General features: G+C 36.2%; 1 protein-coding gene across 1 annotated transcript; it reads right to left on the bottom strand.

Moving 5' to 3' along the window:
* Nucleotides 1-563: 563 nt before the first annotated feature.
* Nucleotides 564-3,353, bottom strand: LOC127441082 (claudin-18-like). The gene is made up of 5 exons (XM_051698258.1): nt 3,134-3,353; nt 2,426-2,590; nt 2,054-2,201; nt 1,734-1,832; nt 564-1,585 (listed from the first exon to the last, which is right to left on the bottom strand). The coding sequence occupies exons 1-5, from the start codon at nt 3,351-3,353 to the stop codon at nt 1,480-1,482; spliced, it is 738 nt and encodes a 245-aa protein (XP_051554218.1). The 3' UTR covers nt 564-1,479.
* Between the last annotated feature and the right edge of the window lie 10,539 nt (nt 3,354-13,892).

The following is a 13,892-nucleotide window of genomic DNA, read 5'->3' as shown; positions in this document are numbered from 1 at the left end:
TTTAAAGAAAAATATGTAATTAAATTATGCTTTAACCAATTTATGGTATGTTAACATTATTTCCATGAAATGCTTAAATATTGCAAGGATCGTGAAGAGGACATCAGTAATGAGGCAGATGTTTTTCTCGGTATATTCAATGGACTTTTGTAGAATTGTAGTGTTTTAAATGGTTCCTGACACTTTTAGCACTGCATTGCATAGAATCATAGCTCTTAGTTAAAATTCTAAGTTCCCAGTTGCTAGGCTATTTCTTGGATTTTCCAGTGTAAGGATGTTCTTTATTTAACTGTACTTCACTTTTGCATCAAAACATGTAGAATATGAAATAAAATGTCAAAGACAAATGTAAAGTTATGAACTGTTATTTTGTTCTGCAATGCATCAACGATAATTTTATTAGATATGGGCAAAGAACATCCTATTGATTTTGAAAAAACTAAAATATTGATCATCTTGAATATTTTGAATGAAGTTTGGACTGTTTGGACTGAAGTTTGGAAAAATGTTTGAACTGAAATTGTTTTTTTGTTTTTTTTATAATATTGCTTGAAGCAAAACATGTTTTTGAGACGTATGCAAGTATAGCAAGTTGTCATTCTGCCGTTGCTTTTATCTAAAGTGCATGACTCAATACAGGGACAGTCCCCACAAAGAAACCTAAGGTTAGATGCCTAGTTCATGGTAAGGGCACAATGGTCATTGCTCCAGGACCACTTCATAATGCATTTGAACATAATAATTACGTTTTCTTTATTCAGTACGCCTCACCACTCCTAACAACAAATATAGCTATGTACATAGAGTAATATTGCAATATGGGTAATATACTGGAGCAAAATAGAGTACATAAAGTTGTCTTTTTCAAGATTCTAACTAAATATTTCATTATATATGATTATTATATATATGTGTGTGTATATACACACACACACACACACACATACACACACTCACACACACAAACACACACACACATATATATAATAATCATATATAACGAAACATTTAGGTGTATATTTATATACTGTATAGTATATATATATGCATGCATGTATATATGCAAAGATAGTGTTTGTGTGGGTAGAGTTATTGAGTCATTTCACATTTTGCCACCAAACATGGAAATTGCCCATATATCTTTTATACAGCCTTTTTTTTTTTACACTGCACCCCCAAAAGTCTAACTTCATTTTGAATGTTTATGGAACTCTAATTTAATAAAATGTATATCAGCCATTTAAAATGTAACTTATAAATACAATTGTCATTACAGTTTATAAAAAATAAGTAGTTTTATAAATAATAAACATCTAGATTTCACCTGGGTCTTTTCCCATCCACATATGCATTTAAGGGTGTAAGGTTGCATACTCGTTCAAGGGTAAGGAATCAGTGAACACGAAGAAAGGTTGAAGCCATGTAGTGTCACACAGTTATCCAAATTTGTTCAGCACCCAAGGAGACAGTCTTCCTTGATTAACATTTTTGGTCTCTATCAATTCTCTCAAGATGGCATTCTTCATCAGCTTCCCTGCAGTGGGCTGGGGCTTCATAAACATGTCTCTGTCCTATATCGTTGTCACTAAAATAGAATGTTACTTAGTGTAAACATATATACAGTACTTGTCAACTAAATATGTGTAATAGAATTGATATTATTATATACATAAAGAAAGGAATATAAAAAACAATAATATGGTCTTTGTGTCAAGCACAATGCATTGACTTACTTTTGGATTCCCTTGACTGCAATGCACTTTAAAATTCCTCCCAGAAGTAACAAAGCTCCTCCTACCCAGGCTACAAAGAGGGCAGGCCCAAATGTGTACCTGACCATTGAGAAACAAAAACAAGATTGAAAAGACAGGAAGTTATGCATTTCACACCATAACAAAAGGATTTTATCAGTTCATTTTCACACATAAAAATAAACACCTGTGCAAATAAGATACCAGGGGCCAGTTGTGGAAAAGTTTTGTATACTTGTCGTCAGCAATAATAATTTTCAACAATACAATGTGTCTTTCTCAGAGATTGTTCTTCATCTTACCTGGGAGCAAGCATATCCTTTCCGCCCTGCATGGCCATTCCGTCCCCACACTGGCACTTGCATCCCTTTTTTCCTTGATTTTGATTGTAAGTGAAACTAGCCTCTATTTGATTAGCATACACTGATGCTCCAGAAATGCCACAAAGGGCTGAAAAGAACAAACATGATGTGGACCTTTTAGAGTTTCCTTCAATAAAACAATGTACCATGAAACAAAGAATTGTTGTACAATTGTTGTTGTAACAATATGAGCTCTTGATGGACAAGATTTAATCTGCTAGAAAGGTGCATTATATTTATAGTCTTAAAGACTTAATAGAAATTGAAACATCATAGGGGGTTTAGTTATGAAATGAATGAGCCATTGTGTACCAGCAATGATAAATATAATTCCTGCACTTAGCGTCATTTTGGCCTTGGTCGATTCCACCATACATCTCATTTTAAGGATCTTAAGAGAGAACAGTCCGATCAAAACTGCAATAACACTCATGACAATAGCCGCTATCATGAGTGCTCTTACAGCTTTAAACGATCCTGAAAACAAATCAAACAAGAAAAAGAAAACAGAAATGAACAGAATATTAGAGTCCTTAGAGAATATTTGCACCTTTAATTTAATGCCTTTTTTTAAAAAAAAAAATTTTTTTTTATTCCTGATAATATTGTTGACTGAGTGTGGACTCGGGCAGTTCTGCTCTGCATAAATCGTCTAATTTTTCATATTAGACTCCGGATTTTAGACATTGATTTTAGACTTTTGAAGTGTTAAGCAAAATGATTTGTATATATAGAACTTCTTATTGTTGTCTTGTCTTATTTCCATAACTTTGGTTTATGGGTCATATTTCTAAGATAAATATTATTTACAGTGGTTTGAGCTCCTGTAACTTCAGCAAAATATTATCACATTGCTTAGATGTCTTCCTTCATTGCTATGCTAGCTGCCACCGAACAGTGTGAAAACTGAAAAACACTTTTAGTACAAATTCACACCAACTCACATTCAAGATGATGCTCAGAAATAAACTGCTGTGTTAATTTTACAGTTTGTACAGCAAATCGTCAACCTCAACCTACCTGAGTAGCCTAGAAGGTCAGAGAGCGATTGGCACTCTGTGAATCCAGTGGTGGACACCTCACAGTTATGCCACAGCCCCCTATAAGTGTACACAGAATTTACCATGTCTCCTTGCCAATCTTTGGCACACCAGTTTTCCATAAATGTGGCAGCAAAAACTCCAGCCATACCAATGAGGCCTGACACAAAACCTCCAGTCTGCAGTACTGTGAAAATCATTCTTCCTCTGTTTCCCTTTCTCAACTGAGCATTTGGTAAAGTTGGTGGTGAAAGGTCTTAAGTTTAACTGAGGCTTGACAGAGTGAGGTGGCTTTTTTATATCAAGAGTGTGAGCATGTACAGAAGGGCTCACATGCACGCTCCAAAGGTGATGCACGTGATAAGCTTTGAATGGCCATAGTTCCACCTACTACCACAATTGGTCTGAGCATTTACCTACACAAATTATACATGAGGTCAATTTATGTGTAATATCTAACAGCTCAGACAGGCTTCAAAATGGCACACCTAATTGTTGATCAGTTTGACTCAGTAGGTAAACATTTAAGCCGGGATTGGTTCCTGCACACTCACAACAGAGATGGTTCCTTTGCTGAATACTTTGCTGATGCATTCAAATACTGATTTTACTCATGCATAGAGAATTAACAGACAATAAAAAGAGTCTGACTGACATGATGAGCAATGAATTTAATTATTCAGTTTCTTTCAGACGACACAATAGATGACATCTCATAAAAGCAATATGTTTTATGGCATTTAGATGCATGCCATCATCATCCAATAAAAATATTTTAATGAACATTATGAAAAACCAACAAATACCTGCGTGATTATTAGTGCTCGATATTGTTATGCAATAGCTTACAACAAATAATTTGCATTTGTTCTTACAGCTAATCATTTTAAGGTGTGATCTCTAGAATAGTCTGATCATCTAAGAGATAGCATGCTAACAATATAGCTTCTGCTGAAACTGATGTGTCCAAACTTTTCATAGAGGATACATATGCTTCTGATATATAGGGGAGACAGACTCATAATAATGTAACAAGCCAGGAAATAGACACATTCATTATATAAACACAACATTTCTGTTCAGATTGTGGTTGTCCAAACATGTAAGTCATAATCTTTAAAGGATCTTCCATGAATTCTGTGTTCATTTATCACTAAATATATTTCTTGCACATTTCAGGTAAAAATAGTATTCAACTTTAATATATCTTTCTATACGGGATCCCTGATAGTATATATATATATATATATATATAATATTTACAGTTAGGGGTGCAAAGAGTACTGAAAACTCATACTCAAGTAAAAGTACTGTTACTTCCCTGTTCTAAAAAACTACTCAAGTAAGACTAAAAGAGTAGCTCATTTAAAAGTACTCATGAGTAGTGAGTAGTGAGTATTGAGTATTGGGTTGTGAATGTGATAACCCCTTATAATAAACACTATGCTGCAATTTAAAAATGTAGCACCCAGATACTGTAATTTGCCTTCCCTTTTATGGCTGTTTGCCAGAAAGAATAAAAAATATAGGTATTTTATAGGTATTTTTGACCTGCCAACTTTCAAAAAACATCACTTATCTATGATAAACACTACATGAATCTGATTCCAAAAAAATAAAAGAGCAACATGATGACAGAAATGAAAAGATGAAAAGTTATTTTCTGTACACTGATCTTCATTTAAAATAGTAATGTATGAAACAGCTACATGAAAATCAACTTATGTGTTGGGTCTAAAAATGCCCTGATGCCGACAGAGTGTGTTATTGTTCCGCATAAAACAACCACTAAAAAAGCAGGGTCACGTGGCATGTCATGTCCCGCACAATAGGGGAGGTAGAGCAGGGGTGGAAGAAGTTGTTTGGTACAGGGGCCACATCAGGCTGTAAAGGAATAATTCACCCAAAAATGAAAATTCTTTAATTATTTACTCACCCTTATACGCCATCCCAGGTGTGTATGACTTTCTTTCTTCAGCAGAACACAAATTAAGATTTCTAGAAGAATATCTCAGCTCTTTTGGTCCATACAATGTAAGTGAATGGGTGACAACATTTTGAAGCTCCAAAAATCACATAAGTGAGCATAAAAGTAGCCTAATCCATGTGACTCCAGTGGTTATATCCATGTCTTCAGAAAATATATGATAGGTGTGGTTGAGAAACAGATCAATATTTAAGTCAATTTTTACTATAAATTCTCCTCCCTGCTCAGTCAGTCTCCACTATAACTTTCACATTCTTCTTGTGTTTTTGGCGATTCACATTCTTCATGTTTATCGCCATCTACTGGGCATGGAGATTAATTTCTAGCAAAAATGGACTTGAAAATGAGCTGTTTCTCACCCACACCTATCATATCACTTCTGAAGTCATGGATTTAACCACTGGAGTCATATGGAGTACTTTTATGCTGCCTTTCTGTGCTTTTTGGAGCATCAACATTTTGGCACCCATTTTGTACCTACAGAGCAGAAATATTCTTCTAAAAATCTTAATTTGTGTTCTGCTGAAGAAAGTAAGTCATACACATCTGAGATGGCATGAGGGTGAGTAAATGATGAGTGAATTTTCATATTTGGTTGAACTATTCCTTTAAATTGCACATGGGGGGCCACATTGCACTCCTTTTGAGATACAATGTTCCGCATTGATTTAGTTCTTGTATCTTTTAAGCCCAGAAATAGTTGTGTTCTCATTCTAATGCTTGATGTGCAATTTTCTGAAGTGTATTTGTGACTGGTGGAATATTCTGCCTGAAGTATTGCTCTACTACAAAGTTAGATACTTTTCTATCTGGCATTAGAAGAAACTTGATAAAGGCTGAGCATAAACAGATGCACAGGTAGCTGTAATAACCTGTCTGGCATTATTGCCTGCCGCACCTCCACCAGTGCGTTCAGCCAAGCTGCAGGGTCATCAGCCGGGAGCCACCTATCTTCAATGTTTTGCCCTATTAATCCTGGAACATCTCCTGGTGGTGGGGCAGTGGTCAGGGACGTCTCCCTGCCACCCCCGCAGCTGGACACTGGATCCCCTCTAACGCCTTCCCATCCAGACATCCTTCCTTCACCAATTACTTGCAACCAGGGTTCTATATGTCATAAAACATTGACACAACCATTCGCGCCAGCCTGTTGGCCAACTGGCACCGAGATGCGTACTCAGTGCCCTACTGGCACTGGCACCGTATCTCTCGGTAACTCAGTGCCACCAGTTCTGTATGGCATACTACCTCAGCACGAGCCCTCACCACATGTCACCCAGGTTCCCTATTCCTCAGTTTCCTACTCCTGAACCCCCAGTTTTGTCCTTCCTTCTTAACCATAGCCAGAAACTCCCTTTCTCAGCTTCATCTGCCAATTCCTCAAATACTTTTTTGAAGCTGCTCCTATGATGCCAGTGTCTCTAAAAATGTGCTGCATTGATGTTCCCATAAATCATCAGCACCCAAATTCCACAGGGTAGGTGGAAGTCCTCCATCCATTTTCCCTGCACTCCCTGTACAGCATAATTATACATTATTTGATCATCTCTACTTTCCTTGTAAGTATACAAATTAACACACTCTCTACATCAGGGGTTGGTATTATTTAAAAAACCTAACAATATTATTAAAAAATATTGTTATTATAAATGTCACTGTTCTATTATATTACATTAACACTTTTAAAGCTACTCAAGCTATTTAGCCAAAAGTAGTAAGCAGTTTTCTTGATATTGTTGTTTGAGTAATAGCCTTTTTATGACATACTAGACAGTGGTCTGTTCAGTTACATGTACACTTCAAGTCTGACATTTTGATACAAAAACAATTTTTGTCCCACTGTTTACATTCACTTTAGACATAACCGACTGGGTTTACATTAATGCCTCACCAAGACAGGCACTGACGGAATTATAAAGTGTATTCGAACATTTAGGCACGTACCCGCATTACGCCAGGTTCACACATCCACTGCGTTTTTGTTTCGGCGCCCATATTAACAGATGACACCGTATACACTGCAAGCCTGAGTAGCGAGGTGACGCGTCCCAGACGGGGCAGTGAGCGGATAGTTTCGGCATTGAGCCTATTTTTGCCGCACGGCTTACGCTGGACTCAGCAGCTCTGGGTATTAAAAATAAAAAATAATCAGATTATAGAAAATAACCAAAAGCAAATGAAAATTATTTTAGCTGAACCTACAATATATATTACACCTGTCCTGATTTAATTTTTATCCATCAATGTGATTGGCTAGGAAGGGTCTTGTGACTCCTTTCAAATCAAATCACACACTCCTAAAAGAACTTGAAGGGCAGCTGTAGATCAGGCGCCAAGTTAACTGCTATTAATCATTGATGTGAAGAATGCCTCAAGCGCAATTCAACACTTGAACATCCACGGCCACACCTGACAGGGCTTTTCACTGTGAAAAAGGCCAATTGCTTGATTATGTCAGGTGAGTTTCATAATCGAGTGACTCACTCTTGTCCCTCTGTCAGAATATTCTGAAGAAATGGTGACTGAGACCTTGTTGAACTCCTATACAATCACACCAATCCTCTGATTGGCAATGGTGTCTGAGCCCCGCCCCTTTAGGCGCACATAGGTCTATATAAGCGGCCGCTCGGGTGTTGAACTGCGCTTGAGGCATTCTCCACATCCATGATTAATAGCAGTTAACTTGGCGCCTGATATACAGCTGCCCTTCAAGTTCTTTTAGGAGTGTGTGATTTGATTTGAAAGGAGTAAGGAGACCCTCCCTAGCCAATCACGTTGATGGATAAAAATAAAATCAGGACAAGTGTAATATTTATGGGACATTTTCCCTAGCGGCCACTAGAGGTCGCTAGAAGGTTTAAGACTTTTAATTTGAAGTTTGGATTTTAGGTTTTGTTATGTCTTTGTTCTCTGTGCTCCCATTTATTGCTCCCAGGTGTGTCTTGTTAATTAATCTTGTTAACCTTGTTAAGTCTTGTGTATATAATGCTCTCATGTTACCTGTCTCTTTGTTAGTTCTTATCTTTTGTAGGCTGTAGTGTTTGTTGTGTACCAGTTTCTTGGGTTTTTTGAGTTTCTATTAAATGCTGCGAATAGGTTCTCCACTCTCATCTTTTCATACATTACAACAGGAAAGTAGTGAACACAGATGGAAGGAAAGTAGCACAGTAAAAGTACAATTAGAGCACTTAAAATATATTCAAGTAGAAGTATAAAATTTGTGAACTACTTGAAGTACAATTCCTAGGAAAAACAACTTTACAGTAACGTGAGTATTTGTAACTTGTTACTTCTGGCATACTTAATATTATTCCAAACCCATGTGACCTTCTTTCTTAGGTGGAACACAAAAGTAGTTAGGCAGAATGACATCTGCAGTCATTTAACTGTCATCTCATTTTTTTTTTTTTCACACATTGAAGGTGAATGGTGACCAAGACTGTCATTCTGCCTAACATCTCCTTTTGTGTTTCACAAAAGAAATTCATAAGGTTATGAACAACATGAGGGTGAGTAAGTGTGTTTTATTTAGGTGAACTGTCCCTTTAAATACAGCTTGGAGTAGTTCACCCAAAACTGAAGATCTTTCATTTACTCACTTTCATGTTCATAACCCTAATGAATTTCTTTATTCTGTTAAACAAGAATTTTAACTGTAGGGCCATACAATGTAAGTGAATGGGTATCAACATTTTGAAGCTCCCAAAAGCACATAAAGGGAGCAACGAAGTCATCACAAAAGTAATATCGCTTCTGAAGATATGGATTTAACTACTGGAGTCTTATCTCCAGCGATAGAAGCACTATGATAAGTGTGGGTGAGAAGCAGATCAATATTAAAGTCCTCTTTAAATTTAAATTCTCCTCCCTGCCCAGTAGGTGGCGAAGTGCACGAAGAATGCAATCTCCAAAAACAAAAGGAAAAATGGGAAAGTAGATATTTATAGTAAAAAAGGGACTTAAATATTGATCTGTTTCTCACCCACATCTATCATATCACTTCTGAAGATTCTGAATAGATTTAACCACTGGAGTCTTATGGATTACCTTATGTGCTTTTGGAGCTTCAAAATTTTGGTCACCATTCACTTGCATTGTGAGGAGCTATAATATTCTTCTAAAAAAAACCTTTGCGTTCAGCAGAAAAAAGTCATACACATCTTGGATGGCATGAGGGTGAGTAAATGAGTTCACCCAAAAATAAAAATTCACTATCCCTTTTAATATCTCAAGGAGAAACTAGTGTAGCATGTTATTCCTTAATGCATCAACCTCGCTAGGGCTGCATGGGCAGTAGAGAAATTTTCTATTCTTTTCATTGACTTTATTTTATTTTTTTTCTGTTTTTACTTTTGTGCAAGATTTCACTTCTTATATAGAATGGTATAATGTATAGGGTGATCCCAAATATATTCAGGCAAGACATCCGACTGAAACTACATTGCACTATATCAAGTGAAAGTATATATGCTTATACAGGTGCATCTCAATAAATTAGAATGTTGTGGAAAAGTTCATTTATTTCAGTAATTCAACTCAAATTGTGAAACTCGTGTATTAAATAAATTCAATGCACACAGACTGAAGTAGTTTAAGTCTTGGGTTCTTTTAATTGTGGTGATTTTGGCTCACATTTAACAAAAACCCACCAATTCACTATCTCAAAAAATTAGAATATGGTGACATGCCAATCAGCTAATCAACTCAAAACACCTGCAAAGGTTTCCTGAGCCTTCAAAATGGTCTCTCAGTTTGGTTCACTAGGCTACACAATCATGGGGAAGACTGCTGATCTGACAGTTGTCCAGAAGACAATCATTGACACCCTTCACAAGGAGGGTAAGCCACAAACATTCATTGCCAAAGAAGCTGGCTGTTCACAGAGTGCTGTATCCAAGCATGTTAACAAAGTTGAGTGGAAGGAAAAAGTGTGGACGAAAAAGATGCACAACCAACCGAGAGAACCGCAGCCTTATGAGGATTGTCAAGCAAAATCGATTCAAGAATTTGGGTGAACTTCACAAGGAATGGACTGAGGCTGGGGTCAAGGCATCAAGAGCCACCACACACAGATGTGTCAAGGAATTTGGCTACAGTTGTTGTATTCCTCTTGTTAAGCCACTCCTGAACCACAGACAACGTCAGAGGCGTCTTACCTGGGCTAAAGAGAAGAACTGGACTGTTGCCCAGTGGTCCAAAGTCCTCTTTTCAGATGAGAGCAAGTTTTGTATTTCATTTGGAAACCAAGGTCCTAGAGTCTGGAGGAAGGGTGGAGAAGCTCATAGCCCAAGTTGCTTGAAGTCCAGTGTTAAGTTTCCACAGTCTGTGATGATTTGGGGTGCAATGTCATCTGCTGGTGTTGGTCCATTGTGTTTTTTGAAAACCAAAGTCACTGCACCCGTTTACCAAGAAATTTTGGAGCACTTCATGCTTCCTTCTGCTGACCAGCTTTTTAAAGATGCTGATTTCATTTTCCAGCAGGATTTGGCACCTGCCCACACTGCCAAAAGCACCAAAAGTTGGTTAAATGACCATGGTGTTGGTGTGCTTGACTGGCCAGCAAACTCACCAGACCTGAACCCCATAGAAAATCTATGGGGTATTGTCAAGAGGAAAATGAGAAACAAGAGACCAAAACATGCAGATGAGCTGAAGGCCACTGTCAAAGAAACCTGGGCTTCCATACCACCTCAGCAGTGCCACAAACTGATCACTTCCATGCCACGCCAAATTGAGGCAGTAATTAAAGCAAAAGGAGCCCCTACCAAGTATTGAGTACATAAACAGTAAATGAACATACTTTCTAGAAGGCCAACAATTCACTAAAAATGTTTTTTTTTTTTATTGGTCTTATGATGTATTCTAATTTTTTGAGATAGTGAATTGGTGGGTTTTTGTTAAATGTGAGCCAAAATCACCACAATTAAAAGAACCAAAGACTTAAACTACTTCAGTCTGTGTGCACTGAATTTATTTAATACACGAGTTTCACAATTTGAGTTGAATTATTGAAATAAATGAACTTTTCCACGACATTCTAATTTATTGAGATGCACCTGTAAATCTAATGCACATATACTTAACCCTATCAGTGAACATTTTCGAAAACCTATTGCAAACGTATGGGCTGGGTTTCCAATTTTCATGAAATTTGTAGTATGGATACTGTTGGATATTGCAAGTATATTTGTATTATGTGGAGGCACTCCTGACAAAAATGCTTTTGCTGCAGAGGTTGATGTAAAAATGCTCTACAAAGAGCCACACACAACAGCATCAACATTACATGTTTCAAATATTTCTGTATCCAAATGTAAACTTCACCTAAACTTTCATGAACTGTATCTACCACATTTAATAGGGATGCACCGACTTTTCCACTTTCTCTTCTGATTCCAATATCGGAAATCTCAGTATTGGCCGGTATCAGTGTTTTTTTTTTTTTTTTTTTTTTTTGCATAATCAGTTTAGAATATCTTTACATTATTGTGTGGAACTAATTGGGAGTACTCTTTAATATGTTAAGAAACACAAACCTCTAACTACACATTATTTCAATATAAATGTATAGCTTATTAAGAAACACTTTATTAACTAGTCTACTGGATAATGTAGCAGCAAAATTAACAGTAATTCCAGTATGTCATCAGTAGAAAAGAAGCTGTGTGGTGTGTGGTTTTTTTTATTTTTTTTTTTATTTTATTTATTTATTTATGTTATTTATTTATTAAAGTTATAAAATTTAGTTGTAAGATATCAGCTCACTTTTCATTCACACAGTTATTTTTTGGAACCCATTCACCTTAAATATTATTATAATTTGTAAACAAATGAAGATAATATTATAATAGTAATATATAATAATATATCACAATCGTGCACCTTTTAAACCCTCACGCTTTTTTGACATTCTGAACTCTCCAGGGAGTTCTGTATGTGTGAGTTTGTAGGCAAGTTCACAGTAGTTTAATTCCCTTCTTATTCAAATTTTTGAGCATCTGAGATGTTGTTCGTGAGTAGCGCTCAAATATTGTGCACCGTGTGAAGGCTAAAAATAGGTGCACGTGTGTGTGTGTAAACAGAGCAGAGCCGTTCAATAACGCACTGGAGCTGCATGTGCATTTTATATATTTACTTATTAAACACAGCCTTTTGTGATTCACAGAGCTATCGCACGTCTTCAAGTGGCTTTGAATAAAATGCACGAGTCATATGAACTACTTTGTGTTTTTATGGTTCTTTTATGTCATTTTTTGAGCTTGACAGTAACGAACATGACTAACACACAGTATCGGATTTGGATCGGGCTTGTCGGACCGATACCCGATCCGTTTAAAAGCTTCAGTATCGGAGCCGATACCGATCCAGGTATCGGATCGATGCATCCCTAAAATTTAGATAGTATGGTCATTTTCTCCCCTTTTGGAAGTGGACACTGCATCAGCTCAAGACTCAAGATATCTGGAACACATTCTGAAATAAGAGAGAAAATTAGAGGATTTTCATGTCTAATAATAGAATAAAAAAAGTAAACCTAAGAAGTTATTTTGTAATACGTGTCTTAAAATGTGTGCAGAATAACTATGTATTGACCCAATATAATAAGTACACTCAAAAAATAAACAACATCAAAGGATGTTTAGAGGGGTTTTATTTGGGATGTACATGCAGAAAAAAATCCTACACATACTGTACACTCTTACAAGTTGATGATCTATCATCTATGTCAGTTGATTTGTTTTCATTTGTATTTTTGTTGGTTTTGGCCAACACAAGTCTTTGAAAGTGTCTTTAATTGTATTTTCATTTATATACAGTACTGTGCAAAAGTTTTAGGCACTTGTGAAAGATTTTGCATAGTGAGGATGTCTTCAAAAATAATGCCATAAATAGTTTTCATTTATCAATTAACCAGTAAACATAAAAAAGCTGAATCAATATTTGGTGTGACCACCTTTGCCTTTAAAACAGCACCAATTCTCTTAGGTACTCCTGGACACAGTTTTTCTTGGTTGTTGGCAGATAGGATGTACTAAGCTTCTTGGAGAATTCACCACAGTTCTTCTATCTATTTAGGATGTCTCAGTTGCTCCTGACTCTTCATTTAATCCCAGACTGACTCGATGGTCTGTGGGGGCCATGACATCTGTTGCAGGGCTCCCTGTTCTTCTATTCTAATCTTTTCTATTTGCAAAAGTAATGTTTGGGAGTCTAAAATGTATGTTTCCTATTGACACTAAAGCTGAAGATATAAATAACCATCTTAAGACAAATGTTTTTGTGAAACATCTTAAGTGCCTAAAACTTTGCACAGTACTCTATGTATGTGTATAATATATATATATATATATATATATATATATATATATATATATATAACAGTTGAATATAACATGTCAGTACACTTTGATCTTTGTCATTTGACTGAGTTAAAATTGATCTTTTGCTCTAAGCAATAAGTAATAGACTAAATAAATGTGACAACAAATGTAGATACACTATAGCCTATTTAGTCCAATAACGAAAATGGAAAGCAAATATCATCATTTTACAGTCACATAAATGTCACTGTTTTTGAGCATGAACTTCATTCAAATGGAATTGTAGAAGATTATACTTTCTCATAACGTCAGTCACATAGAAAAGTGTTGCACATTTCTTTTAACAAGCTTTATTAAAGCTGCATTTGAAATAAGCCGAACTGAGAAAGAAAAAACAGAAGACTCCAATCTTAGTTGGAATCCAATCTTAT

Source organism: Myxocyprinus asiaticus, chromosome 5 (assembly GCF_019703515.2).
Source record: "Myxocyprinus asiaticus isolate MX2 ecotype Aquarium Trade chromosome 5, UBuf_Myxa_2, whole genome shotgun sequence".
Lineage (NCBI taxonomy): Eukaryota > Metazoa > Chordata > Actinopteri > Cypriniformes > Catostomidae > Myxocyprinus > Myxocyprinus asiaticus.
The sequence above is the reverse complement of the archived record's forward strand: the minus strand, read 5'-3'. Positions and strand labels throughout refer to the sequence as shown.